Here is a 25,489-nt window from a genome sequence, read left to right as displayed (position 1 = left end):
AATCCTGAAAACAGCACTGACAAAAAGGAGCCACTCTAATCCTGCTAACTCACCCCAGCTTCACTGCATTTCCCATAACCCTGCAGCAGTCACAATTCATTCTAATCACTTTACAAAACAATCTTTAGTAAAAAGAGGAAAAATGCAGACTTGTAAGCCAATTTAAGAAATAACTGCTGATACATCAGTTATTGACTATTTCACTCCTGCTCATGATAGTGCTCAAGGCAAAACCGAGAACAAAATGACAACATCAACCGCACGCAATAAACTGTGGCCCAGGAGAGCACTGAAGCTCTAATTGACAGCTGTCAAGCTAATGGGAGAAATGGCAGCTGATTCTGGAAAATTCTGTTTTCCAGGCAGATATTCAGTGGAATCTATCAGGCCTTTTTATATTTATGCTCCTTTTTCTTTTTTTTTTTGCATTGTTCCTCACACTTTGCCGAAAAAAAAGCAGAGGACAGCCATAACTAATCATTTTGTCAGCTTGCTGCTAGGAAGAATCTCTGTCCAACAGAGAAATATGTGGCAGGTTTGGAGGCAAATAACATAGCAAGGGCTGACACTGCAAGTACCTTTATAGGTAGCCTACTTTATCGCTACATTTACTTTTGGGGTATGTATGTAGTTGGGAGCAATTGCCATAAATTAAAGAAAGCGTTCAACTTCCTGCACTCGCAGCTGGCTGGAATCCTGGCGGAACAACCTGCGTGCCATCTTGCATCTGCACTTCTACAGCACGCTCCCGGCCTCGTTTCGGGGGTGCTGATCAACTACAAAGAGCGCTGAAGGAAAAAGTAAAAAGCAGAAGTGATCCAGGGCTCTGAAAAAACAATTTGATGCATTTCACTATTCACACTGACTATGTGCATCTTTTAAATGCACGCACTGAAGTTGCGAAGAGCCTAGAAAGTACGCAGCTACCGCCACGGTTTAAGCCATACTATACAGAAGGAGGAAAAAAAATAAAACAAAAAAACTCCCATCACAACCATGGCCCCAAGTTTGTTTGTTTTTCCAGAGGGCTGAAAACTCAGTGTCATTCTCTGGGCCTAAGAAACAATAATTGTTTCATTGAATAATATATTTTAAAAAAAAAAAAAAGTAAATAATTAGTTTCCAATCCCTCCTCAGAAGAGCTTTATATACAGAACATGTATTAAGTTGTTTCTGTCAATAAGAAGTACATTTTCTTGATCTTTTAAATAGACATGTTTCTAAAAAAGCTTTCAGTGAAAGCTATAATTTAAGGATAGATAATTATTGTTTGCATGAACAAGACTGGCCCCTTATTAATACAGTACCTTAGCTTTCCTAGACAGTAACCTCTAAACAATAAATATTTTCTTCCTTCTGACTTAAAAGGACAGAAGTCTGGAGCACCAATTGTAATTCTGATCATCTTCTTGCTTTCACAGGTGAAGAATAAAAAATAAAAATAAAAAATCCCCATACTGTGATCTCTGCCTTTTCCCCCCCAAATTTATCTACGATATTCACCTGAGTCTTGAAACAAACAAACTGAAATTATCATTTTTACAGATTCTTGATTCTTAGAGACAGCTTTAGTCTTCTACAGTGTGGTGTTAACACTTGGGCTAGACATAAAGAATTTGTGCACCTGTCTGTTATGTCTGCGAGCTCTGTGCTGCTGAGAGTTCTTTGTTGTTGTTATTCTACTCCAGACCATTAAAAGGGCCCTAATTCCTATGACATGATTATCCAGGTACCAAAGCCCATTTGTCACCTGCAGCAGAAAATTGAGTTAATGCACAACTAAAGGCAACCAGGACTGTGTAATATCAACTTGATTACATCAAACTAGCTGCAAACCTAATTCTGCTGGATGACACTGCGTGGAGCTTGTCATCTCCAATCATTAAAGCTGTCAGGAATCCATCAGGTTTACAGCTAATTAGGTGAACACTAATGAAGCTGGCAAAACAACTTTTCTTTTTTTATGGCTGAGCGGACCTTTCAGTTTGGAGAAAAAAAATTCTCGAGTATTCTCAAGGTTGCTGGGGACTGGATTTCCTGAGTTACCAATCAGCAGACATCTTTAATTCTCCCCCCACCACCACCTTTTTTTCTTTCCCAGTACCAAGCAATCAATTTGTCATCACTCTCAGTATGCCACAAAAGCAGTCATGAACCTTATAACTCACAGCTCTGAAGCCAAAAAGAAGAAAAAAAATTGCAAGTTTCTTCTGTCTTAAAATAAAACCCCTCATACAGCTCACTTATTTATCTTCATGCACTTATCAACAGCACAAATGTTCTTGTTTTTTTCACTCTTCTCAAATAAGTAGCCCTTCAGTCATTCTACATCCCCCATATCCATTAGGCAGAGGCATTTTGATAAAGTAAAGCCAAAGCTAGTGTATGGGAAAGAATGAAAGCACTCACTCTGCCAACTTCTGATTGACCATTAAGCTATTGATGAATGTGCCTGTCAGGAGAGAGACAATTAAATCAAATATGAAACAAAGTCGTTTTGACGGGTCATTTTGATAGAGCAAAACCATTCTTCCATCTCCTATTAGTCCTGCAGTCAAGTTTTTGTAATGAATATTTCTTAACTAACCTGTTATTTCTTAGCTGTTTCTAAGGTGTTAAAAAAATTCTTGTGCTTACACTGCTATTAGAAAAAGCAACATTTCCAACGTGGCCAATAAAAGAGCATTTCAGTGGGAAGCAATGATACTAAATGTTTAATGTGATAATCAAAAAGATAAAAGTTTAAAGAGATTACACTTCTACCAAATATAAAAGATAGCTCACACATCATCGATGATTCACTTGGAAAGGAGGGAGACAGTGAGTGGAAGAGAGAGCGAGAAAGATACCTCAGAACGTGTGTGTTCAGGGCAGAAACGTTTTCTTCCAGCCTAAGTAAAGCCCAACATACAGCACACTCATTCGAAGAATATGTCAAATACTCGGAAGAGTTTGATTCTGCAAAACTAAATTAATGTTACAGAATAGTGTTTTCTACAGCTTAGGAAGAGCTCACGGTTTTAGTTAATTTGTGGAAAGTGTTATTTGATGGCATGGTCCAGAATTTCAGAATATTATCATGAAGTATTGGCTGCAATATTGTTTGCCTGATCGTATCGCTCTGGTACTTCAAAACTTTCCAAACTTTCTAACTGTTTAGTATAGAGGTAAGACTGCTACTTTTCTATTTCAAAAGTACTAAATAAATACATATATGTTAAAGACGGGAAGGAAGGAAACGGGAACGTCGTTATTTACAATTTGTAGTACTCATTGAATCACTTGCTGTTTACTAAATTCAAACCACGCCACTTTGAGAACTTGGCACATAGCGTGAACGCGCTGTCAGATTTTTGAATACCCATCTTCTGATAACGCTCTACCAAGTTGCGAAACTACCTTTTTGAAGTTGCTATAGGTACAACTGAAAATGCACTAGCAATAACACTGCTGGAGTCTCTTGAAAACTTCTGCAACCAACCTCTCAATACAGAGCCTTCCTTTTTAAATAGGCAAGTTATGGTTGCCTGCTTACTGCTCCCCCCAAATAGTTCATCTGTCCCCAATTACAACAGATCCCGTTTCTCCACCTATGTGAGCTTTACGCCTATCAAAATACTTGTCCATGTGGTTGTGTGGCACATCTAGCCAGAAGCCCCTGAAGTTGCACTGACAGAGTTGACAGGCCGCACGTGACGTCACTGAGTCTGGCGTTACCATGGCAAGTGATTTATTGATGTTTATCGGGAATGAATAGATCAAAGGCAGCCAGATGACAGGCGATCAATCAGCCATCAAATCAAGGATGGCAACAGGCCAAGGAAACCTTTTCCAGCCCACATATCCCCAACTAAGGATTACTGTAAAATAATGTGGGGTGGTTTTTTCTTTTTTACTGTTTTCTTTTCAATTTGTCTTTTCCAGAAAATGCTGCTAAAGTTTAACAGGAGTTGACATTTCTGGCATAAGGAAAACAAATCTGCCAAACAAACAAAAAAACCTCATCAGGACAAAGCCTTCCAAAGTATTTCTTAAAAAAATGGAGGAAACTGTAAAGGGAGTATCAGAAATACTCACTAGTCATTTGACAATATACAGACTTTTTTTTTTTTTTAAGAAAAAAACTTTGGCTTCCTTTGTAGCTTCTCATCTGGGCTCATAAATAAGAAATCAATAGGATTAACAGAAGAGGTTGCTAAAGAAAGTGACCAATTAGGTGGGTCTGTCCGTCCAGTAGAGATGCCTCCAGTGCAGTGCAAGGGGAAGAGAGAAAAAGATAAAAGTTGGGCAAAGGAGTCTGTTCTAGGGATGCATCTTCAAGTAACACTGCAGACCTTCCAAATCGCTGTGTCCCTACCGCCTCATTCACAGCATACCGTATATCTGCACACATGCCGTCTTCTTTTACCGGGGGGGGAAAACCCCGCTGGCTTTCACAAACCATTTGTCTGTCAGAGAAGGGGACGGACAATAACGAGGAACAGCAGAGACAGAGAACCAAAGTAGGTGCCAAAGTACGGGCTGGAAAGGCTCAGAATTTGCCTCCTTCCCCCACGGCTCCGGTCACTCAGCTCACGCGTGTGGCATGCAGCGTGTGCGGAGGCGCCCACGCCTGGCTTCCCCGCAGGGCTGCCCCCTCAGTTAGGGATAAAATCAAAGTGGGCACCAAAGTAGGAAAAGGGCCCTCACCCCTGCAACCCCAAGGAAAACAAATAAATAAGTCCACCAATCCCCCAAGGCGCGGCGGGGTGTCCAAGACCAAGAGTTACTCTGCAGAGAGCCCAGCGCCGGGAGCCGAGCACAAACCGACTCGCTCTGCCCGCGGGAGAGGAAGAGACAGGAGGGGAAAGGGGGGGGGGGGGGAGAGCGAGGAGGAGGAGAAGCGACCGGCGGCGGGCGTACCTGCTGCGCGCCGCGGCGCCTGCTGCTTCCTCCGCGGCATGCTGCGCGCCTGCGGCCGCCGGCGGCGGGCTGCCTGGGCGCGGCGGTGCCGGCAGCGGCTTCAGCCCCGGCGATGCGGCGAGCTGCTCCAGTCTCGGCGCGAGGGCTGGGCTGGGGATGTATTTTTTGTTGCTGTGCATACACACGATGCCGAGGAGGAGGAGGAGGAGGAGGCGGCGGCGGAGGAGGAGGCGGCACAGAGGAGAGGACAGCCCTGCTGCTGCTGCTGCTGCTGGCAGAAGAGGGGGGAAGTTTGACAAATCGCCCCGGAGGAAGGAGGCGGGGGAGCCCCCCGGAGAGGTGTGCGAGCGGCAGGGCCGGGGGGGCCCGCAGTGCCCCCAGCGCCGCCCGCAGCCGCCCGGGATCCGGGCTCGCGGCGCAGACGGCGGCTCCGGGCGGGAGTCGGCGGCTCCGCGCTCTCCGCTCGGCCCCGGCCCCGGCTCGGCGCTGGAGCGGCGGCGGCAACAGGCGAAGCTTGAAGGGAAGCGAGACGATCGCAGCGTCACTCAAACCGGCCCGCAGAGCGCGAGAGGGGCACCGCGCTCCGCCGCCTCCCTCCCCGGCCGCCGCCGCCGCCTTAACTCTTTGCGCCTCGCGCCGCAGCCGCGGGGCCGCCCCGCCGGGCGGGCGCGGAGGCGGCGGCGGCGCCCCCCCTCCCCTCCCCTCCCCCCGCCCGCCCCGCCGCCTCCCGCCGCCCCTCACGCACCCGCCGCCGCGCAACTTCGCCGCGGCGCCTCCCCGGCCGAGGAGGGGGCCGCGGCCGGCGGGCAGCCCGCGAGGGTCCCGCCGCCGCCCGCGCGTTAACCCTCTCCCCGCGGAGGCCCCGCGAGGTGACAGCGCGGCCGGCGGCCCCTGAGGGGCGAGCGGACGGGTCGGGCCGTGGCGGGGCGTCCCCGCGCCACCGCCCGCCCCACTCACCGCGCCACCGGCCGCCGCCGCGCCCCGCACCTGGCCGGCGCCACGGCGGCGCTGCGCCGCGCGTGGGGCGCCGCGGAGAGCCGTCCCCCCCCCCCCCCCGGCCCCGGCGCGGAGCCGCCGCGCGGTGCCCCGCGCTGCCTGCGGCGGGCAGCGCGCCGCGCACGAACTCTTCGGGGCCGATCGCTTTCTGCCTTTCCCGGGGTTGCCTTTTTTCCTTTCCTTTTTTTTTTTTTTTTTTAAGTGCTGGTTTCTCTCTCTCTTTCTCTCTTTTTTTTTTTTTTGGTCCAAGTTCATTGCCGAGCCCCCGGGCTCAGCCAGCGCCGGCGGATCGATGCGCTGCGGGTTTGATTGTGCAGTCCTGGGCTGCGGTGCCGCGCATCAGCGGGCAGGGCCGGGGCGGCGCGCGCGGAGCGGCGCGGAGCAGCGCGGAGCGGGGCCCGGCCCGGCCCCCGCCGCCCCCCACGCCGCCCCGGCCCCGCCGCCAGTCCCGCGGGCCGTCTTTACTCGGGAGAAGTGAGGCAAAAACCAGTAGCAAATAATATATACATATTTTATATATATATATTTTTTTTAAGTTCACGGGGAGGAAAGAAAAAAAAAATAAGGATGATCTCACTTTTACGGTAAGATCAAAAAATCTCCGCTCGCCCCCATTCTTCGAGATTTGGGATAATTCCAAATACCTTACTAAGTGCAGATGTTGTTGCGTCTTCACATCCTATAAAGCCGACTTGACGTTCTTTTGCTCTCGCTTTCCTTTTCAAGTCGCAGGAAATTCAGACACTTTACATGAAGGGTGGAGAAGTGGTGGGGTTTTTTTAATTATTATTATTGTTAGTTGATTTTTTTTTAAAGCTGATCTTTAGGATGAAAAAAAAAATCGCAGTCGCCTAAAGTCCCCGGGAAATTGCTACTGTTGGGGGAAAACGAAACATTTCTTGCAAACGAGAAAATGGTGAGTTGTCAACCGGCGCTTCTGCTGCCAAACCCGCGCAGTTCCGTGTCATTGATACTTGCTGGTTTCTTCTCACGGTTACAGCCTCTGATCACGGAAGGAGCGATCAGATCTACTTAAGGGACGACTCGGAAACGTGCCGTGTCCCCCCCCCCCCCAAAAAAAAAGCTCTGTGTGCGCGCGTGTGCGCGCAGCGGGCTCGGCGGCCCCTGCGCGCCTCTGCGCGGCCCTGCCGCCCCGGGTCCGCCCCAACATCTGCCCGTCTCGCCCGCGGCGCATCCGTCACTGTCAGCCGGGCCGCCCGCTGCGGCGGCAGCGCGGCGCGCACCAGCGCGGCTGCGGTCCGGCGCGGGCAGCCAACGTGCTCTACAACTTCGCCAGCGCGGAGGGGACCCGCCGCAGCACAAGTATTTACGAATGTTGGACAGGCGTGGAGAACATGAAGGACTAGGCTTTAATTAATAACTCCTTCTTCCTCTCTCCCTCCTCCCCCCCTTTAGTTAAAAATTAGGAAATAGAAAACCTAAATAATTTATCGTAATCCTAAAGGATACGTTATAGCCAAAGGCAGCGCAGACGAACCGGAGGAATGGGTAGGATCAGCGCGTTAAGCGCTCAGACCAGATGCATTCTCTGTTTCTTCAGGGGAAATCGCTAAATCTGCATCAAATAAAACACAGAGATTGAGTAATACATAAACTTCGGTCTTAAAAGACTGCTAGGCGAGGCGGATGGAGTTCTGCAGGAGACACTGTGCAACATGGAGGATTTCCCTGAGCTTCGGAAAGTGAGGCTGCAACAAACTTCGGGCGGCTGCCCTCCAGAGCTGCGGGAGACAGAAAAGATCCTGCCCTACTTTGTCCCTGGTCAGCAAAACCTGAAACAGTTCAGGTCAGAATTCCACAAGGCGCTGATAAAGTATGCTGAAAACGTATAGCAAAATAAAAGTAATAGGAAGTGCTTAGTTTTTTCAGTCTCGTAGAGGCTGTTCTTAAATGTGTGCGAGACCCTTCCTAAGCCAAGAAATATTTTAATCCTTTACTAGTCGGCTACAGAGCATCCTAGGGAAAATACTCTAGCGGCCAATCATTAATTTGAGGGGCTTGGGAAGTTGCAAGAAGTTTTCTTCTGTTTTCTTTTTTTCTGCCTCTCTCTATACCGGCTCATCTTTCACTAGCTTTATATTACATATAATCTGCGTGATGTAATGTAACCTTGCTGCTTTGCCTACCCAGAGCATGGCTCAGAGCGCTGGCCGCTGCACCGAGGACTCGGGAAGCTGAGCCCTGAGAAGGGTTAACGCGCTGTGTGCAGTGCGGGTCTGCAGGCTCGCAGTTACTCTTACTTTCTTCAGCTGTAAAGACTTCGATTAGTTTCACGTGTGTACATTTTTCCTATTGCAGTTATACTCGGCCACATATATGCATGTATTTATGAATTTAGTGACATGTATATTTTAACAAAGAAGATGCCCTAGCACAGCTTTCACTCATGCATAAATGCACACACGTTTGGAAGATGCCAGCAGATTGCAACCTCAGGAGCTAAACGATTTCACTACAAGAAACATTTGTGAGAGAAAGCACAACACCGACTATATAGGAAGGTTTGTTTAAAAGCACTCACCTTGCTTTTAAGAGGGCGGGCCACAAGCTCTGGCAGGAGAGGGTAATGAGCTTGTAACAATGCACCATTTTGAAATAGGGGGGTTGAATGAAAAGAGTCAAACTTTCCGTAAACAGAAATTGGAGGACCTTTCTCAGTTCAATTAGAAATAAGAACTGTCGTGCGTGTGTGTGTGTGTGTGTGTGTGTGTGTGTGTGCGCGTGTGCATGTGTGGGAGAGCGGCAGCAGATACACGTGCATATATACACACACATGCAGTACAGTTAAATATTCATAGCACTTAGTGCCAAAACACTCAGGAAGTTGTCGAATAATTTCTCTGTTAACTATTTCAAAAATTTTAAGGAAGAAAAATCTATTAGACTTTCCATCAGACAAATTACAGATTGAAATGCAGATTCCATGATGTGCATCAGCTTCTTTTGGGGTCACAGTCTATTTCAGAGAGGCAGAACCCGTAATTTTATTAAGTGTAACATTTACAAACATAATGCATAAAATCGATGACTGTACAGACTACATCTACAAAGACTCAGCACATAAGGCTCAGCTTTGAGCTTGCTCTTCCCGGCAGTTTTAAACCAAGGTACCAATTATTTATAAGTCCCATAATTAGATAACCATCACTTCTGAACTTTACATCAGCTAAGAATGTTTTATATTGCAACTATGTGCACCAGTTAGTGTCCCTCTCTGTTGTGTATTTTCACAGTTCATTTCATTTTCCTACATGGAAAGTCTAACACTTTGCTAAGCAGCCCCTGTGCTGACACCGAGCGCAGTGGCAGGCTGAGCACATAGAAGGACCATGGAAATTAGCTGCTAGTTATGGTAACACTCCGAGAAGCTCAGTAATGAAGTTTATTAAACTTAGAATAGCTGCTGAAAGAGGAAATACCTCTCGGAAACTAACATGCCTCGTGCTTTAACCTTTTTTTTCTCTCTTTTTTTCTTTTTTTTTTTCCTCCCCGAGGACAGTGCTGATGCCCAGCCACTTGTTCGTTGCAGGAGGGGAGCGGGAGCAGCGCGGCGGCGCGACCTGCGGAGGGACCCGGCGGGGAAGGCGGCGGCGGCGGCGGCCGCGCCGAGCCCGGGGCGCTGCCCTGCGCACCCCGCGGCGCCCCCAGCGCGCGCGAAAGCAGCGCGCAGCCCTGCAAACAAGACCCAGCGGTCTCGCCCGGATCCGGATTAACGCGCCCCTCTCCCCGGGGCGGCACATGCCCGCTCCCCTGTGCGCAGGAGAAGCACATACGCTCCCTCCCAACAGCTTCGTCCACAGTATCGAAAGGCAAAAAGTGCGCAGAAACTACTTGAGTTTCTCCGGGCTAAGCACAAAGAGGAAACTATTTTCATTGATAGTCCAATAGATGAGTAGGTATCTGACAAGTTTGCTTAAGAAGAAAACAGTCCACAAGCAAAAAACGCCGCCTCACTTTTGCAAAATCCAAAGTACTGTCAATAAGCATTACAAGAGCAGTAATAATCTGAGAGGAGAACAAAGACATTCTCTAATATCTACATAACTTTATTAGAGCAAAATTATTTTAAAATGCCTGTGAATTCCCAAACCTCCTGAACACAAATGAATAAAAGTTTTTCTTCGGGCTAAAATCTTTGCTTGAATGTAAATTGTTTGGGTAAGTGAATTTACACAGCAGCAAAGTTTGTTTGTCTTAGTCCAGTAGCGTTGCTTTAACGAACCAGATGTTTTGTCTGTAAATTGTCCAGAGGACTTTTACAGTCCTGACACACAATAAGCCCCAGAAAATCAGAGCCGGGACAGTAGTGTGACCGCGGGCAGGAGCGGGCGTTCCGGAGCGCGCACAGGACAAACCGATGGCCAAGTGGCAGAACGCTCGGTGCCTTCCCGTTTTGAACTATCCCTTCAACCTCTGGGAAATCTTGTCTAAACCGATTTCCTTCTCCGTGAATCTGAAAATAGTTCCCCGCCTGACCCCAGACGGTAACCTGCGCCCCCCACCCCGCCCCCAAACCCCCACGGCGGCGGGGGGGACGCGCTAGCCCGGCGTGCCGCAGCCGCGGCCCGGCGCGCAGCTGGGCGCGCAGCTGGCGGCGGCGCGCGGCGCCCGTCCCGCGGCCGCGGAGGGGCGCGGGGCCGCGCAGGGCCGAGCGCGGCCCCCCGGCCGGGCTGCCCCGCGGCGCCCCCCCCGAGGCGGGGGCGCTGCGCGAACCGCGGGCGCTGCGCGGCCCCGGCGCTGCAGCCGGCCCAGGACAGCGGCCCCCGGACCCCCCCGGCCCGGCCCGCTCCCTCCGTGCAGGGGCTGCGCTCGCCGGAGCTGGGCTCTGCTGAAGTCAGACCTACCGTCGCAGTTCAGCCCCGTTGAATTATCACTTTTTTCTTGAAAGGGATCTAGGGGTCTCTGAAGAAACCACCGGCCGCCGCTTGGAAGCAAATAAGCAGTACCATTCAGAGCTACTGTAGCGTGAGGTATTAACTTGGGCAGCAGAAAAATCTTTTATGAAAAATAGTTACAGATCCTGCAACTCCACCATATGTGACAACAAAAGCTATTGTGTTAGGAGGAGAGGGTTAGTTAATTTTACCTATACAAAGTTTTACTAGCTTCCAGCTTTGGGAACCGCCTTTGTAAAGACTGGCAGTGATCCTTTGAGCTGATTAATTTGAAAGGCGTTTGAAGGAGCTAGGGAAAGGGGAAGGGATTCCCCTTTTCTTTCTTGCATCACCTGAAAGTTTACGTTGCACAAGTAATACAGCTGTTCCTTTGCTGGCCGCCTAAGATTTAACGCAATAAAGAATTTGTTGTACGCAGATACACTTTTTTTTTAAAAAAATAGGAAAAATGTAAGAAGACGGAGCTCGATAAAGCACAAACCCCAGCAAAATCCAGCTTTCTTTTCACAGAAACTTAATTTCCAGCCCTTCTGTTTTTAGTGATTTGCATCTAGTGCTTACATTAAGATATGCAAGTTCCTCTTAAAAAGAAAAAAAAGTTATTCATCTGCCAGTAACGCACCTTTAAGTGGCTCCTGGTACAGAGCTGGGAGGTTCAAGGCTGCTTAATTACTCTACGGCCAAGCGAAAAAAAAAAAAAAACCACGTTACAGCTGGCCCTGCCTGGCTGCGGAGGAGCAGCGGGCCCCGTTCCGCGAGGGGACGGGCAGAGGCCACCGGTCCCTCCACGACACATTAATCACGGCCAGCGAGGCCGCGCCGCGGAGCGCCCGCCCAGCCTGCGCGCTGCGGGGCGCCGGGCGGCTCCGCGCCGGCTCCGGCCTCCCGCACCTCTTCGCTCCCCGACGTGCAACCGCGCAGGCCGTGCGCGGCGCGCTGCCAGCGGGCTGAGCTTAGGGCAGGCTGCGGTGGCTGCGCGGAGGCGCCCGCCCAGCCTGCCCGGCACCTCCTGGTTAGGAAGGTTTTATTAAATTTATGATGCACGTGGGAGGCCGGACCCCGCGCACGAGTCTAAGCGCGCTCCCGCCGCCCCCGCGCCACGGGGCGGCCGTCGGGGTGGCGGCTGCCTCCGCGCCCGCGCCCCGCCGGGCCGGGCCGGGTCCGCCGGGCGCGGAGGCGGCCTCGGGGCTGCGCGGGGCCCGGGGAGCTCGCGCCTCCTCCCACGCGGGTGCGTGGCCAGCGGCGCATCCCCGGGCCGGCCGCTCCTGTGCGGTTCTGTCCGTGCTCGTTAGGGCGCGGAGAAGGGATGAGGCAGCGCTGCCCGTTCCCCTTTTCCCCCCTCTCACTAGTGACCAGAGTTTGCACCATCCAGGTCCAGGTCCGACGAAACAGTGGAAACTAAGAAAATCTGACACTGCCATCGATTCGCGCTCTTTGTTCTCATGTCATCTGTACGCGCTAGAGAGAAAGAAATATGACTTAAAAACTGCAGTTAAGCAGCCTTAAAGCAAGTTTCCGTCATTGGGTATTTATTCCTATCAAATCTCATTGCTTCTCTAAAAAAGCATATCTAATTTTAAAATAAAACAGATGAAGTAAAATACTTCTCCTCCTTCTAAAATAAGACTTGCTGAAATTGCGACTGCATGTGCCTAAGTAGTCTTCTTATGGTTTCCCCACAGATTTTGGTCAGGTCTCGAAAGAACGGCAAGTTTCCCTAATGTTTTAAAAGTATTAACTTCCTTTCAAACATTCCTTAACCTTTAATGTTTTGTAACTTGATGAAAAGGTCACTTTGTTCAGAGTGGGTGCATCTGCTCCATAATTGTTCTAATATCAGGCAGAGCTCCATCCTAACACTGAATTCTTTTGCGAGGATTTTTTTTCTTAATATACTATTGTTGAGGTTACCATGAGTAATTGTTTTAAAGGCAGAGAACTATAGACCAAAGGATGCTCACACTTTATTTAATTTCACCAACTTCAGATGTTTAGAGCTGTACTCAGCAGATGACACGAGCTGAGCTCTGAGAAGAATAACCTGAACGGTTTCACCTCTTCCTGTTCATAGGGGCCTTAGGCAGAGGAGGAGTAGAATAAATAGCTGAATTTAGAGACCAAGCTGCCTGACAAAGTAGCACAAAGTACTAATTAATAATACTTTATACCTACCGTAAGTTTTTCCTGAGTATCCCAAAATACTTGGCAAAGAACTGTGCAAGAAAGCTGAGACACAGATGGGTGAAGACCTAACTAAGAGCAGAGTGAAGCCAGAGAGCCAGAAACCATTAGATGGTGGTGTCTGAAGAATGAGACTCTAAAAGCAACATGGTGGTAAGAAATGTTACTAATGTAATTGTGAAGGCTGTAGAAACTTTTCAGCACCTGTAAATTACTATTTATTATTAGGAACAATAACATTTTCAATCTGAGTATTTAGTCAGCGTTGATGTAGAGAACTCATGTTCACTTCCACATAAAGATGTGGAGGTACAGACACTGCTTCCCACACGTGGGATGAGAACGCACCCCAGCGGGGCAGGTCCTGGTCCCAGACACGCGGGCAAACGTCACCTGCATCACTCGTGTGAGGCGCAGCGGTTGCTTTGCGAGCAGCATGGTGATACCTCACTATATCCAACTGTAATTGATACAATTAATCCCTCTAAAATACAGCAGAATTTTCTCATTCTTACACAATTCAAACATCCAGAGAATATGCTTAATTAAGATTTGGCTATACATTTTTTTAAGATAAAAAAATAAAGAAATGAGCTAATTATGTTGCTTAGTATTCAAATATATACATATTTTTTAATAACACACTTTTTTAACCAGGCCAGTCCCTTGAGGACCTGTTCCTCATTTATAAGGGGGTCCCCAAAGGGAGTTAAAAGGAGGCTATCTTACAAGAAGAAAATATATTCTGAAAAAGGAGCCATACCAAGATAACCGTGCATTACATATATCAGTATGGAGGCTGGAATATGTATTCCGATGATGCAAATCTTCCCCGCAATAATTTGCTCGTTAGTGTTAACAAAAACTCAGCTACAGATGTCTATGTATTTGTTCTTGTATTTTTCACCACGCTAATGCTTTTAACTAAAATTGTTTTAAAAATTTGCTTTATTTAATGAATTTAAAGGTCAATCCTCTTCCTTTCCATGTGCAAATCCTATTAATAGTAGAGGTTTGATATTAATGGGAGCTAATAGACTAGATACTCCCTTCCCACAGCAGCCCCACATGAGAACAAAATAATCTCAAGATAATTCCACTCAATTTGTTGCTTCTTTTTCCCCTTCAAGTAATCACACATCAGGGTAAGAGTACCTTGGGAGCAGGATGCAGAAGAAGAGGCATCGGGGCGAGCCACACAGGGCCTCCAGCCTTGTAGAGAAGGAGGAGCACCCCAGGGCTGCTGATTTGGGCCCCTTTGGAGGGCGGATATTCCCCACCTGGGAGACCCCAGCGGCCACCTGGAGAGCACAGGGGGGTTTCCAGGGGCTGCTGGAGCTGGTCGGGGTGGAAGTGAACTTACTACTTCTCCCCATTTCTGCTAGTTGTAGAGTCATTAACTGTTTGTCACCATCTTTATACCCAAATTTTCTGTAGCAGGACTCTGGGAGTTTTTGATAGTACTTTTTATTTTTTTTAACTACAGCCGTTGTTGCTAAAACAACAAGAGGTCTCTGCCTAGGAAGAGGGAGGTGGAGAACAGAGGGATAAGCTCATTGCTTTCATCTGCCGCCCCAACAGGCGAGCGCTCCCCGCGCTGATGAGGGAGAAACAAACCTGCCTAGCCTAACTTATGCAATAATGAACATTATTCACAGTGTCTTTTAAGCCGATGGGTCTAGATATCGAACAGCAAAGCACCGCTAGTCCACACTGGGCTCATCCGTGGTGGGGAGCAAGGAACGCCCCGGACAGCCCGGACAAAGGCCAGGCTCGAGCGCTGCTCCTGCAGACAGGCCTGTTTCATTAACTGCAATCCGAAGTAACGTGATCAAAAGGGGACGAGAAAGGGATGAGTCGCAGACCGCAGAGTGGTGTTGATTTACCTCTTATTCAGGGGCAGTAGCATGCTCCCTCTGAGCAGCAGGTAATCCTGTAAGGAAACCCATCGTCACTACACTTTCACTCTCGAGCTGAACAAACCACTAAACGAACAAAGTTTCTCCCAATATGTGTCTCTCTACCCGTACTCAGCAGGTGACATCACTCTACTACACTTCCATACAGTGTAAGGCCTTTGACAGTCACATTTTGAAATATCTGAATAACCTTTCCAAAGCTGGGAACATCTTAGTTTTTTAGGGAAAACATTTTTGTTTCCTTAAGTTGAATTTACTTTTCCACTATTAACACCAAAGCGGGGTTTTTTTTTGTTTTTGTTTTGTTTTGTTTTTATAAATTCCTGAACTGGGAAGTTGGTTTTATCTTCTTAAAAAGGTTCCATACCAAAAATAGAAAGATACAAACTTGATACCTTTAAGACCGCAAGGCGAAAGTAAATCCTGGCGTTGACTCCACTGACTTCGAGGAGTCCCTCCCAGCTCCGCAAGTGTGAACGTGGAGTCAGCGGGTCCCAGCCCACCTCCAGCAAACCCAGCCCCCGGTTTCCAGCACGAGACAGCAAAGCACTGACTAACGTCTGCTGGAAGCAGAAACTGGTGGCATAAGGAATCAGCAAGTATTTAAACCTACGTCTTACACAAAAAATACCTGGCTGGAGACTTCTGCTGTAGTGGGGAGCGTGCTGCAGCGGCCGGCTGCGCCACGAGCTCCAGGCTGGCGCGGGGTCCCTCCTGGCGGGGCACACGGACGCCTCCCAGGGCTCGGCTGGTGGGACGCTGGACGGGCCCTCGGGAATCGTGACTTTGGGAAGTAACAGTCCTTGCGATGCACGCGGGAGCTGCCATCTCTCAGCGATACGGTTTCTGGCTCTTCTCAGACAAAAGCAGATAGCATCGTATCATACCACGGCTTACATTAAGGTCACCTTCTCTTTCACAGCCTCGATGTGGCCGTAGATTTGGCAAGGGAAGGGGTGGAGGGTGCAAAGCGTGCTGAGATAAGAGGCATCACGTTTCGGAGACAGCCAGGGCCCTAGTCGCAGGCCTGTAGTTTTGATCATAGGCTGATACACACTCCAAACTCCTTTCGATTTCCATGCAAATATGAAAGCATAGAATTAGATCTAATATTTGAAGCAATGCATGCTAAAACAAGAGGTATACAGCTTATGTTTAGGGCGGAGGGAAGGGCTGATTGCTACGAGCCTTGTGTTTCCAGCCATAAAAGTGAACGCTGTAATTGCCCAGGTACATTACAGGCTTGAAGGGTTTGCATTTTTACAAAACATTAGGTATAAATTACTTCCACAAACAGGATTCCGGACTCAATGGAACAGTGCAGCTCTCTTAGAGCAAATCTGCTTTCCCGGACTCAAGTTTGCTATAGGCATTCTGGATTTTAATTAATATACTATGTTTCATATGTATGAGTATTTCATGTTATTTTGTCCTTTTTTTTTTTCTGATGTAAAAACACACTACCTGTTCATTTTAGACGAAACGTATTCCCTGTATTAGTCTCCGAAGCAACCGAATAAATATCACAGACTTTATAGATCTAGTAGCCTTTCCAGTGAACAACACAGCAGTCACGCTCCACAGCAAAGGGATAACATCCTAGAGTGCAGCTGATAAGAGCAACAATTTACAAAGCAAGAGATCTGTTATGCAGTGAAAGCTTTATTACCATGACTTGCTGTTACATCTCCAACACATAAGGGTTAATCATTGCAGCAGTTTGCAGCTGGTTTGCGCTCTCGGGGGAGTCGTAGCAATAGACTCCTGCGTGTAAGACAAGGTCAGCGGCGCTCTCGCGGGGTCAGCAGGCCAGGCGATAACCGCGCGCCGAAACTTCGGCTCCGAGGAGACGCAGGTGCCAAACCCACTTTGTGGTCTCTTGCAGAGCGCTTCTTGCGGTTTTCAGTCTCCTCGATAAAAAGACGGGCAGAGCTCTGTGGTATATAATTGGCTGGCGAGTTTTCCGAGCTCCCCGTCAGGGCGAGTTTCCCGTGGCAGCAGCGGGGTCGTGAGTTACGTGAGAACATGTAACATTTCACGGGAGACTTGCTCTTAGCGGACTGGGAAAACAGAGCAGTCAGTGCCGAGGGCCGGGGCCAAATCCTGCGTAAACCGGTCCGCCTCGTTGTTTAAACTGCTCACATGAGTAAAGTGAGCGGAATTGGACTTTAACATTTTATTAATATTTATCTTCTGTGCTACAAGACCCCCAAATAATCAAATAAGCAAAACTTTAATCCTCAAATGCAGCTTTAATCTTAAAATTGGTTAGCTTATCAGAGGGGTAACGTTTATTTTCAGAGACAGGCTGCTAGGAGTGATCAGCTGAAACAGAAACCTATACGTGAAAGGATGTAAGTTTATTGGGCAGTGTTGTCTGTATTTATAGTTTTTGCTCAACCCATATTTTTATTTTATATGCGCATGTCAAAAATTAATATACAGCAAACTTCACCAACAGTTTTAAGAGAGCCTAAAATATAATAAAATCAATAAATGATGTTCTGGCTTAAATGTTTCTGTAGCTGAGGGTGGTCAGGTTCAAAGGGCAACATCTGACCATTTCTCTTTCCCACCCTGCTGTGGACTAAGACCCTCCCCTCAACTTCAAATCACTGGGGAGAGGGTAATTTAAGCTATACTTGATGTACCCTATACATCACTGTCTTCAGGACCAGGTTTAAAATTAAACTCTGATGTACAAAGTTAAACAAAAATGAGATAAAAATTGGCAGGGGTTGAAGAGGGTCAAAGTAGTCAAAACACAAGGTAGACTATTGCTTCTTTTGATTTATGTTATTCTGTGCACTAAAAAAAAAAAAATTATAGCTCTCATGGAGACTTTTTTCACTGAGAATAACGCATTCCTAATTTGTCTTCTATAGACTTACAGTGTATTTGCTCTGGGAGATGGAAGCATTTATTTATTTATTTATTTAGGCGGGGGAGAAAATCATCAACTGTTGGCAGAATATTCAGATTATCATTAGATGTGACCTTTGTCATTCAACAGCAAGACAAAGAGAACGGTATTTCACTTTCCGTTAATGGTTGTCTTCTAATGCGTGCCTATAGAACATTATACTTGTATAGAGTTTTGCTTTCAGGCAGCTCTTTAAAGCACAATGTACTGTAGTCACATATGGTAGCAGAAAGAAAGAGTCCAGTGAAAGTTTCCTTTGGCATGTTATACATACACATAACGCAGTTACCTCGAGAAATTTCGTACAGGAAAGATGCCAAACAGAGGATTCTTCGGAAACCAGTTCAAGAAAATCCTTGCAGGAAGTTAATGTTTTATGAGGTAGTCATGTTTTCCGCATACTGCCATTTACATGGTTAGTGTGTGGACTGCAGGCAAAATAATTTGAAATTGTATTCTTTATTTTCTATAATATGATAATGAAATCAACTATTATCCAATGGAATCAAATGAATTTTTCTGTGCTACTCCAGTGGGAGGACTTCTACCGGCTAAACTGCCACACTAGTAAGAAAATGAGGAAATATCAAGTCCTTGGAAGACTAGCAAATAAATAATGCTTATTTTAGACATAATGGTTGACATGTAAAGATTTTGAAATCTTTTAAAAATTGATTAAGCAAGTTATTTCTGAAGCTGTTTAATTTCACAGCAGGCTGAAGTTAGGCATGTTCTTAAGTCTTAGGCTATATTAGGGCATTAGAAACCAAAGGGATCAAGACCCTAAAAATGCCTGAAGTTGATTTTATGTCTAACATGAAAAAACCTTATGCTGTCCAGATATATATAAAAATAATGTTTTTATAGTAGTGTTTCATTAATATTGACGGTGAAGATTCTTTATTGTTAATTTAGCTAGGACCTACTTGCCATTTAATATGCAGATTTCAATCTTTCAATTTGCTTTCATAATAAAAGTCTGAGTGATGCACTGTGTAAAATGTGCTTTATACATGGGATTTTACGGGACTGACTGCATATTTGCTTTTAATGTATATATTTTGGCAAATAGTTTATATAATAATTAATAGTAAAATTTTCCACAAACACCTGTTTGGAAAGATGAAAGTGAAATAGGCATATCCACAACAAACTGTTTTAATACAAACAGCAAGCAAAGGTATGGATCAAATATTAGAATGACTCCATAATTTGTGTTCTGCAGTGCTAAACCTTCCGAATTTAACAGCTGGACAATATTTTTTCTGCTACCGATTGAGACTTTTTCAAATATCTATTAATATTATATTTTTTAAAGCTTTTTTGAGTCACATAGCATGCACTCTGCAATTACAGCAGGTTGTATTTAACAAAGAGCAAAGATAGGAACTAGCTGATTAGGAAATTATCATCCAAATTTTTCCTCTGTCCAATACATTCTGGGAATCAGGAAAGCTATGAATTAAGGAGGTAGCCACAAAAGCCACAAAGGAAGTGCTGCAGCGTCCATGAAAGATGAAAACAGCATGCGAGTCCGTAGGATTTTAAACTGAGGGTTCAGCATACGAGAGCTGCTCTGAGGCTAGCAGCTGCTCAGAAATCAGGTGAAGAGGAAAAAGCTATGAAAAATACAAACGGAGGGAGATAATCAGCTGTTAGAAATACAAGTAACCCTTTAAAATCACGTGTTTAGCATGAGTGATGTCTTTCAGTGATTTACCCACGCAGCGATTAGGAGCTCCTCCTTGGGAGAGGCGCATGGCATAGAAAATGAACGGATTGAGTCCTTCGCCAAGGACCAAGCAGTTGATTACAGGTAACTGATTCATTTTACACACCCTATTCCAAGTGTGTTGCTGTACACAGTCGTCCAGGGCTCAGACGGGTCACGGGTGCCTAAGCATGCTTGTTCAGGAAGGGCCCAATTCGGAGCTCATCAAAATCAATGGAACGATTCGCACTGACTTCACAGAGTTTTGGATTAAGCCTTTTCCACCTACCTGCCTGTGAGAGATTTCCGTTTCAGCGCAGCTGCAAGATTTAGTTTGTTCCACTACCTTATACTGTCCGTTTTTTAGTGCATAGTATTTTTGTAGAGTGAAATTTACCCATCGACATGTGCACGGTCTCTGTGCTATGTATGTGTTAATGACATTTCTGCAATCCCTGTTTTTAACCAGGAAAACCAGCCCTATCAGATTTTTCTTCTGCGTGTGCTAAGATTTACACCGACGTGCTCAAGTGCTCGTGGCGTCACCACGCTCCGAGTAACGGCGAAGAACTGAGTTTATAATTTAATAAAAACCCTCTGAGTAATTAGTATTCACTCAATGAAATTCACAGTATGTAGGGGTCCAGCCAAAGGCCTAAGTGCCATCAAAGTCCAGCTTATTCCCCAAGGCACCTCTGAACTGAATTGGGCCCTATTTTATTAAATTATAATAGAAAGACTGCCATGTCAAGTATACTGATGCTGAAAGACCCAACCCCACCAGACCTCACGCAGATAAGTAATCATCACTTATGCTAATAGCACATTTGACTTCGGTGGGCTGACACATGAGGATGGGCTACTTACTTGACTAAGATTAGTCAGAACAGGCATGTTACACAGAACAAATGACTTATAAATACCCAGCTGCAGCAAAGTGCTGACTCCCATCAGTGACGGCTGTGAGGGTGAATGAAGGGCAGGATATGATCTTTAGAAACCTAGCTGAATACTATCAATGAATGGGTGTCAGTTTTGCAGATTTCTAACTAATAAACCTAAGCTTTGCCTCCTCAGTTATGGGCTTCTCCCCACTGGTTTTCTGTTCTGCTTTTGTTTTCTTTTGCCATCATCCAACAATTCATGGTTTTCTATTTTTACTCTTTCTTCTTCAACGCTTGCAAGTGAATTTAGTGTTTTTGAAAGGTATTCAAGCAACAGCCACAAAGGCACACGTGCTCCTGCTTAACTGCAGAGCAGACACCGGGGTAGCATCTCTGCCTTGCCCTGCTGGCGTCCCTCCCCCGGCTCTGCTGGGACCAGCGCAGTCTCTATGCTCATTTAGTCTTTGGCTTCTCCCTTCAAAGCTGACAATAAGGGCATCATACAGGGCATATCCTTCCAGTGAGTTTGTCTGATAAAATGCCTAGCCGTTAAGGCTTCTGTTTAATACAGTCTTCTTTCATATGGGTCACAGAAGCAAGCAGATGTTTGGCCCTTATGCTCTGCAACACCTTTGAACCAGCATCCTAGAAAGGAAAAATTCTCTATGCCTAGCCTGCCTCAGTTTCACTTATTTGTTCTTGAACTCTTCATGGCCCAGTGTTTCTTCTCTGTTTTGTTTCCACTCATTTAAAAAGTATCTTATTCCAGCTAGGTAGAGTTGCCCTCCTGGTTCTTCCACCCTGATTATGCTTTTAAAGCTGATTTGTTTTTTCTTTTAGCATGGGTTGGGGAAGCTTTACCTGAAAGTAATGCAGTAGTGACTGCTGATGACCAGCTTCCAAGGATTGCGCGAAACCAGAATGAATTTGTTCCTGAGACCTGGAGAAACATGAACGGTGAAAAATATTTGTGGGATACACATATTAATGGTTACAAATATTTTATCCAACACCAAAATCTCAGACCCAAAACATATAACTTATTTGCAAAAGGACCCTTAGATCCAGTTCTGTTTGACCTGTATTATAGAGAGACATATAAACTTCACAAAGTCAAAGAAGCTAAGTATTATTGTATTATAAGTATTCCTAAATTAGTATTTTCCTCTTTCTTAGGGGCTTCTAGTGCAGCTGCAATGATTACTCCATGTATGTGTGCGCGTGTCTGTGTGTTTTGCCAATCACATAAGTGAAATTAAAGTAGTAAGTGTAATAAAAATGCCTTAATTTCTGCAACTTTCATTCCATTGCACTGTAAAGCACTAAAAGCAAAAACAGTTTCCTGAAGAACCCTTCCATAGCAGGCCCTTGAACAAGATGACTGTTTCTAATAAGCAACAGCTGTCGTTGTGGTTTTACTAGTCAAATGATTCATGTCTTTTGCTCAGAAATGATAAGTGGAACAAATGTTTACTTAGATATGTAACAGAGGAACAATTGAAAAATAGTAGACTGTCAAACAGAAATATTTTCCTGTTATCTGATCCTTAACAATTAGTCGGAACTGGGTCTTAGTCACTAGGCAGTGTTACAGAGGAGCGGTCAGGATGGCAAAGAGTTCAGGTCACAGGGGTTTGCAAACCCAGTTCAGCAGGCTGCTCTGCAAAAGCTTGCAGGACCCTGCAGTTTTTTTCGAGGACACAAATGCTTACCTCTACAAACCGCTGCCCACTGCCTTGTTTCCTGCACTCACCCCTCCTGTCTTTATTTGTCTCTGAAAGGAAGACTGTCAACTTACCATTTCCACTTGGTTCCTGGGGATTTCTCTTGTGTCTTCAGGGAATACCAAAGTGCTGCTCTGCTGCTTGGTCTTAAGTGAATGCTCTCTGTTGGCTACTGTTTCCCCAGGATTTTACAAGGTCTTCCGGGAGGAGCAGATTAAACAAGAAAAAGTAGTCTGCTGCAGGAGACCCCCAAGCTCTGGTCAAGGACAAAAAGCTGGCATTATCCCCTAGATGTGAGGAAGGAGAACCTGCCAGACCCTTGCTGTATCTCTGCTGAGCCTGGAAGCTGCTGCAGGCAGAGAGGTTTGACACAGCTGTGGCATCGCAGGGCTAGAGGTCTTTTTGTGCAAGCGCTGGAGAGAGCGGTGGTAGAGTAACTCTTCCGAGCCTGAGAAGGCGTCACCAGAACATGGTGACTTCTGCTTCCAAAGTGTGGAGCCGTGGGAAACAAGCAGAGAGGCCAGTGAGGCAGCCACGAGGTGCGCCTTGTGCGAACGGTATCAGCACACATCTGTAACTTATCTGCACCTCTCTCGATGCCTGCCAATAGACTAGGGTCTAAATTCACCCTGATTTTGCATAGATCCTGGACTCTGTAGCTTTTTCTGATCTCTCTCTTAAATAGCTCTGCACGATGCTGCATTATGTTGTGTGGAAAGACACTCGGAGCTTGGGTTTCCCACCTAGGAAATGGGGGCAATATTTCCTGTCTCCCAGCCGTCGCTGAGGTTATCAGGCTTCTGGGACAAGAATCCTTTAACTGCATGTTTCTGTATTGTCTGGTTCACCGAGACCCTGATCTCAGTTGAAGCCTGTAAGTATCACTGAAATATAAATAGATAATAATAAAAAGATGATTTTGACACAAAATGGAATTTTATATTCTGGAGAGTGAAATAAAATATGTACTAAAGCCTACTAAAGTGTAACCATGAGATCAAATGATGAAATTCTTTCAGCAACAAAGAGTTGACACAAATTTGTGAGATTAAACTGAATCTACTCAACGGAGGCTTGTTCTGGTGGTTTATTCATATAAAGTATATGAAAAAAGTAAGTGAGATGATCAAATTACCCTCACAGCATGGATTCTGACATGGCTGTAGACTCACCGAGCCGCTGGAGGACCGAGCAGGTGTGTTGTTCTAATTATACCCTCCGCCTTGCGAGGAAGGAGCAAGCTTCCCGGTTGCTTCCCTGGCGGAGGTAAGGTGTTACCAGCCATCAGCAAACGAGAGGGGAGAGCAAGGACAAGGCACCTGAGGGGAGAAGGAGGAGGGAAGGAGCAGATTCATATCGCTGCTCAGCTCTTAAAAAAGATATGTGCGTCCCCGCGCTGAGCCGCCCAGACGCCGCTTCCAGTACTCGTTTCGCGTGTCTCCGAACCCGTCCTTACGGCGAGCCGCACAAAATTCTTCTTGAACACTTTCTCTTTTATGGCGCTAGTGAGATATCCGGCTAAACATAACTAGCTATTTGTTTATTAATTAAGCAACAACAGGCACACTAGGAGCTACAGTGCAAGCGGTCCCACACATAGGTTTTTATCACCGTACACCGTACCCCTCGGGAAATATACATCTTTTTTTCAAGAGCATAAATGGACATTTCTATAAATTGCAACTACTTGGGTGCATGTAATATGCAATATTATTCATCTTTGTATTCCAGGTGAATCCAGACTAGACTATCAGCCTCTAGGGGAGTCTGCTTCATATAATTATCAGTATTCAAAGAATGATTGTCGATGTTGTAGCTTAACAGCAGGTGAATGGTCCTTATCTGAATATTAAATAAAGTGCAACTGGATTTCTAGGTTATCTCTGACTAAATGTTTGCAAAGTCATTAGTGAAAGCATGCAGCTATAAACCCCACCACTCTTCTTCTTACAAAGAACTTCCACTTTTGTTTTTAATTCCTTTCCAGGGTGAATTGCTCATCTCCCTTTCCTATACATACGCTCTTGTCCATTGGTTGGACTATGAGCAACATCAAGGAAGCTGCCTTGTAAGTAGGACTTACACTTCTCTTTTTTCTTTTTTCTTTTTTATGATAAACAACAAAAGAAACCTAGAGAAGAGCAAGAAAGAGAATGATTTATTATTTCCTCTAAGGACTATCAGAGCGCTGAGTGTGAGGAAAAGGCTCTTTAATAAACTGCTCCTTTGTCCTCCCAAGTTCTGGGAACTTTAGCTCTATATTTGGTTTCCTCGTTGCATGATCCGAGAGTTGCTTTATGTATTTATTTAGTAAAAGCCTTTTGTTACTGTTTTAGAATGGGGGAGGGTTTAAATATACTTGAAAACTATTTTAATAGCTTGGTAGCGTACGCTATGTGAATGTGGTAGATACTAGTTAAGAGGAAATTAATAGCAACAAAGGAAAAGATCAAAACCACCCCCTGCTGAGCAGAAAGAAACAAACCAGAAGCAGGGTAGGAAAATTACTGGAGATAACGGCAGAAGAACCACCGCGGGACAGTAACAGCGTACCTCTGAGGCACAAGCCAGGTTTCAGTCCGTAGCTGCGGAGAGCCCAGCGTATCCCTCATGCCACCGGGGAATGTTTCTGCGAGGCCTTTTCAAGACGGACGAACTCTGCAGCGAGGGAGCGAGGCTGGGACGCCGGCTGCACCCTCGGCCGTGCCACCACGAGACCTTTACACCCACCGCGGGGCTGTGCCTGGGCCGCCAGGGGAGAGCCTCTGAAACACAACTTCAACCCTTCTCTTTTAACTGAATATATATATATACACACATATACACCATCAATGGAGCCATCTCCACAGCAAGCCAAGCAAAGCTTATTTTTACTTGGAACCCCGTCCATTTTAAGCTGTACCACAGTGAGCGTTTTCAGCGTGACACAGGTTATCATCTTTGGTTTTGAGCAGTATACCTCTTGTTCCAGGCTTCTGCAGACTCAGGCAGATGTCACTACACCTGTCTACACCTCTTTCAGCTCATCTTTGCAGAAGTGCAGAGTAGAAATATTAATTCAGGAAAGGAGGAGGGCAGAAAGCTGAGCACAGGTCTGTGCTTAGCTGTGAGTTAGCCAGCAAGCTGGGCAGCCCTGGGGACTAGGGAACGCGTGGGACTCCCATTATACCTGCTAAATCAGGAAGTTTCAGTAGCAAGAAATAGAGAGAGCCTTTTCTAGCAAGAGGGCACTGCTGTGTATTTTTTACCTTTAGAAATATTCTAAACCAGATAAAAATTAAGCAGTGAATTGTAGAGCTGCCCAGTTTCCTCAAAACATTTCCCTTCTACCCT

General features: G+C 46.2%; 1 protein-coding gene and 2 long non-coding RNA genes across 7 annotated transcripts in view; 1 reads left to right on the top strand and 2 right to left on the bottom strand.

The window, feature by feature from the left end:
- The window catches only part of TSHZ3 (teashirt zinc finger homeobox 3), a 66,299-nt gene extending 59,270 nt beyond the window's left edge, over window positions 1-7,029 (bottom strand). The window contains exons 1-2 of one of the 2 annotated variants that reach the window (XM_068956056.1): window positions 6,543-7,029; window positions 4,903-5,170 (exon numbers count right to left, since the gene is read on the bottom strand). In XM_068956056.1, coding sequence (XP_068812157.1) covers window positions 4,903-4,942 — 40 coding nt within the window. In that variant the 5' untranslated portion in view covers window positions 4,943-5,170; window positions 6,543-7,029. Of the gene's footprint in view, window positions 1-4,902; window positions 5,174-6,542 lie in introns of both variants that reach the window. The other variant, XM_068956055.1, reaches the window with a different exon arrangement.
- LOC104146359 (uncharacterized) lies at window positions 6,288-9,816 on the top strand. Of its 4 annotated transcripts, XR_011143304.1 has the most exons (5): window positions 6,293-6,482; window positions 6,715-6,814; window positions 7,460-7,705; window positions 8,050-8,420; window positions 9,414-9,816. It is a non-coding gene; the product is annotated as an uncharacterized lncRNA (long non-coding RNA). The 4 variants fall into 4 exon arrangements; XR_011143305.1 differs by having other exon boundaries at window positions 6,288-6,482; window positions 7,460-8,420; window positions 9,449-9,816; XR_011143303.1 differs by having other exon boundaries at window positions 6,289-6,482; window positions 7,460-8,420; window positions 9,419-9,816.
- A 6,786-nt stretch (window positions 9,817-16,602) lies between these two features.
- On the bottom strand, window positions 16,603-22,868 carry LOC138068403 (uncharacterized). Its single transcript, XR_011143206.1, has 3 exons — window positions 22,231-22,868; window positions 21,294-21,372; window positions 16,603-19,456 (listed from the first exon to the last, which is right to left on the bottom strand). It is a non-coding gene; the product is annotated as an uncharacterized lncRNA (long non-coding RNA).
- Between the last annotated feature and the right edge of the window lie 2,621 nt (window positions 22,869-25,489).

Source organism: Struthio camelus, chromosome 10 (assembly GCF_040807025.1).
Source record: "Struthio camelus isolate bStrCam1 chromosome 10, bStrCam1.hap1, whole genome shotgun sequence".
Taxonomy (NCBI): domain Eukaryota; kingdom Metazoa; phylum Chordata; class Aves; order Struthioniformes; family Struthionidae; genus Struthio; species Struthio camelus.
Note: the sequence above shows the minus strand (reverse complement) of the source record. Positions and strands in the feature narration are given on the sequence as shown.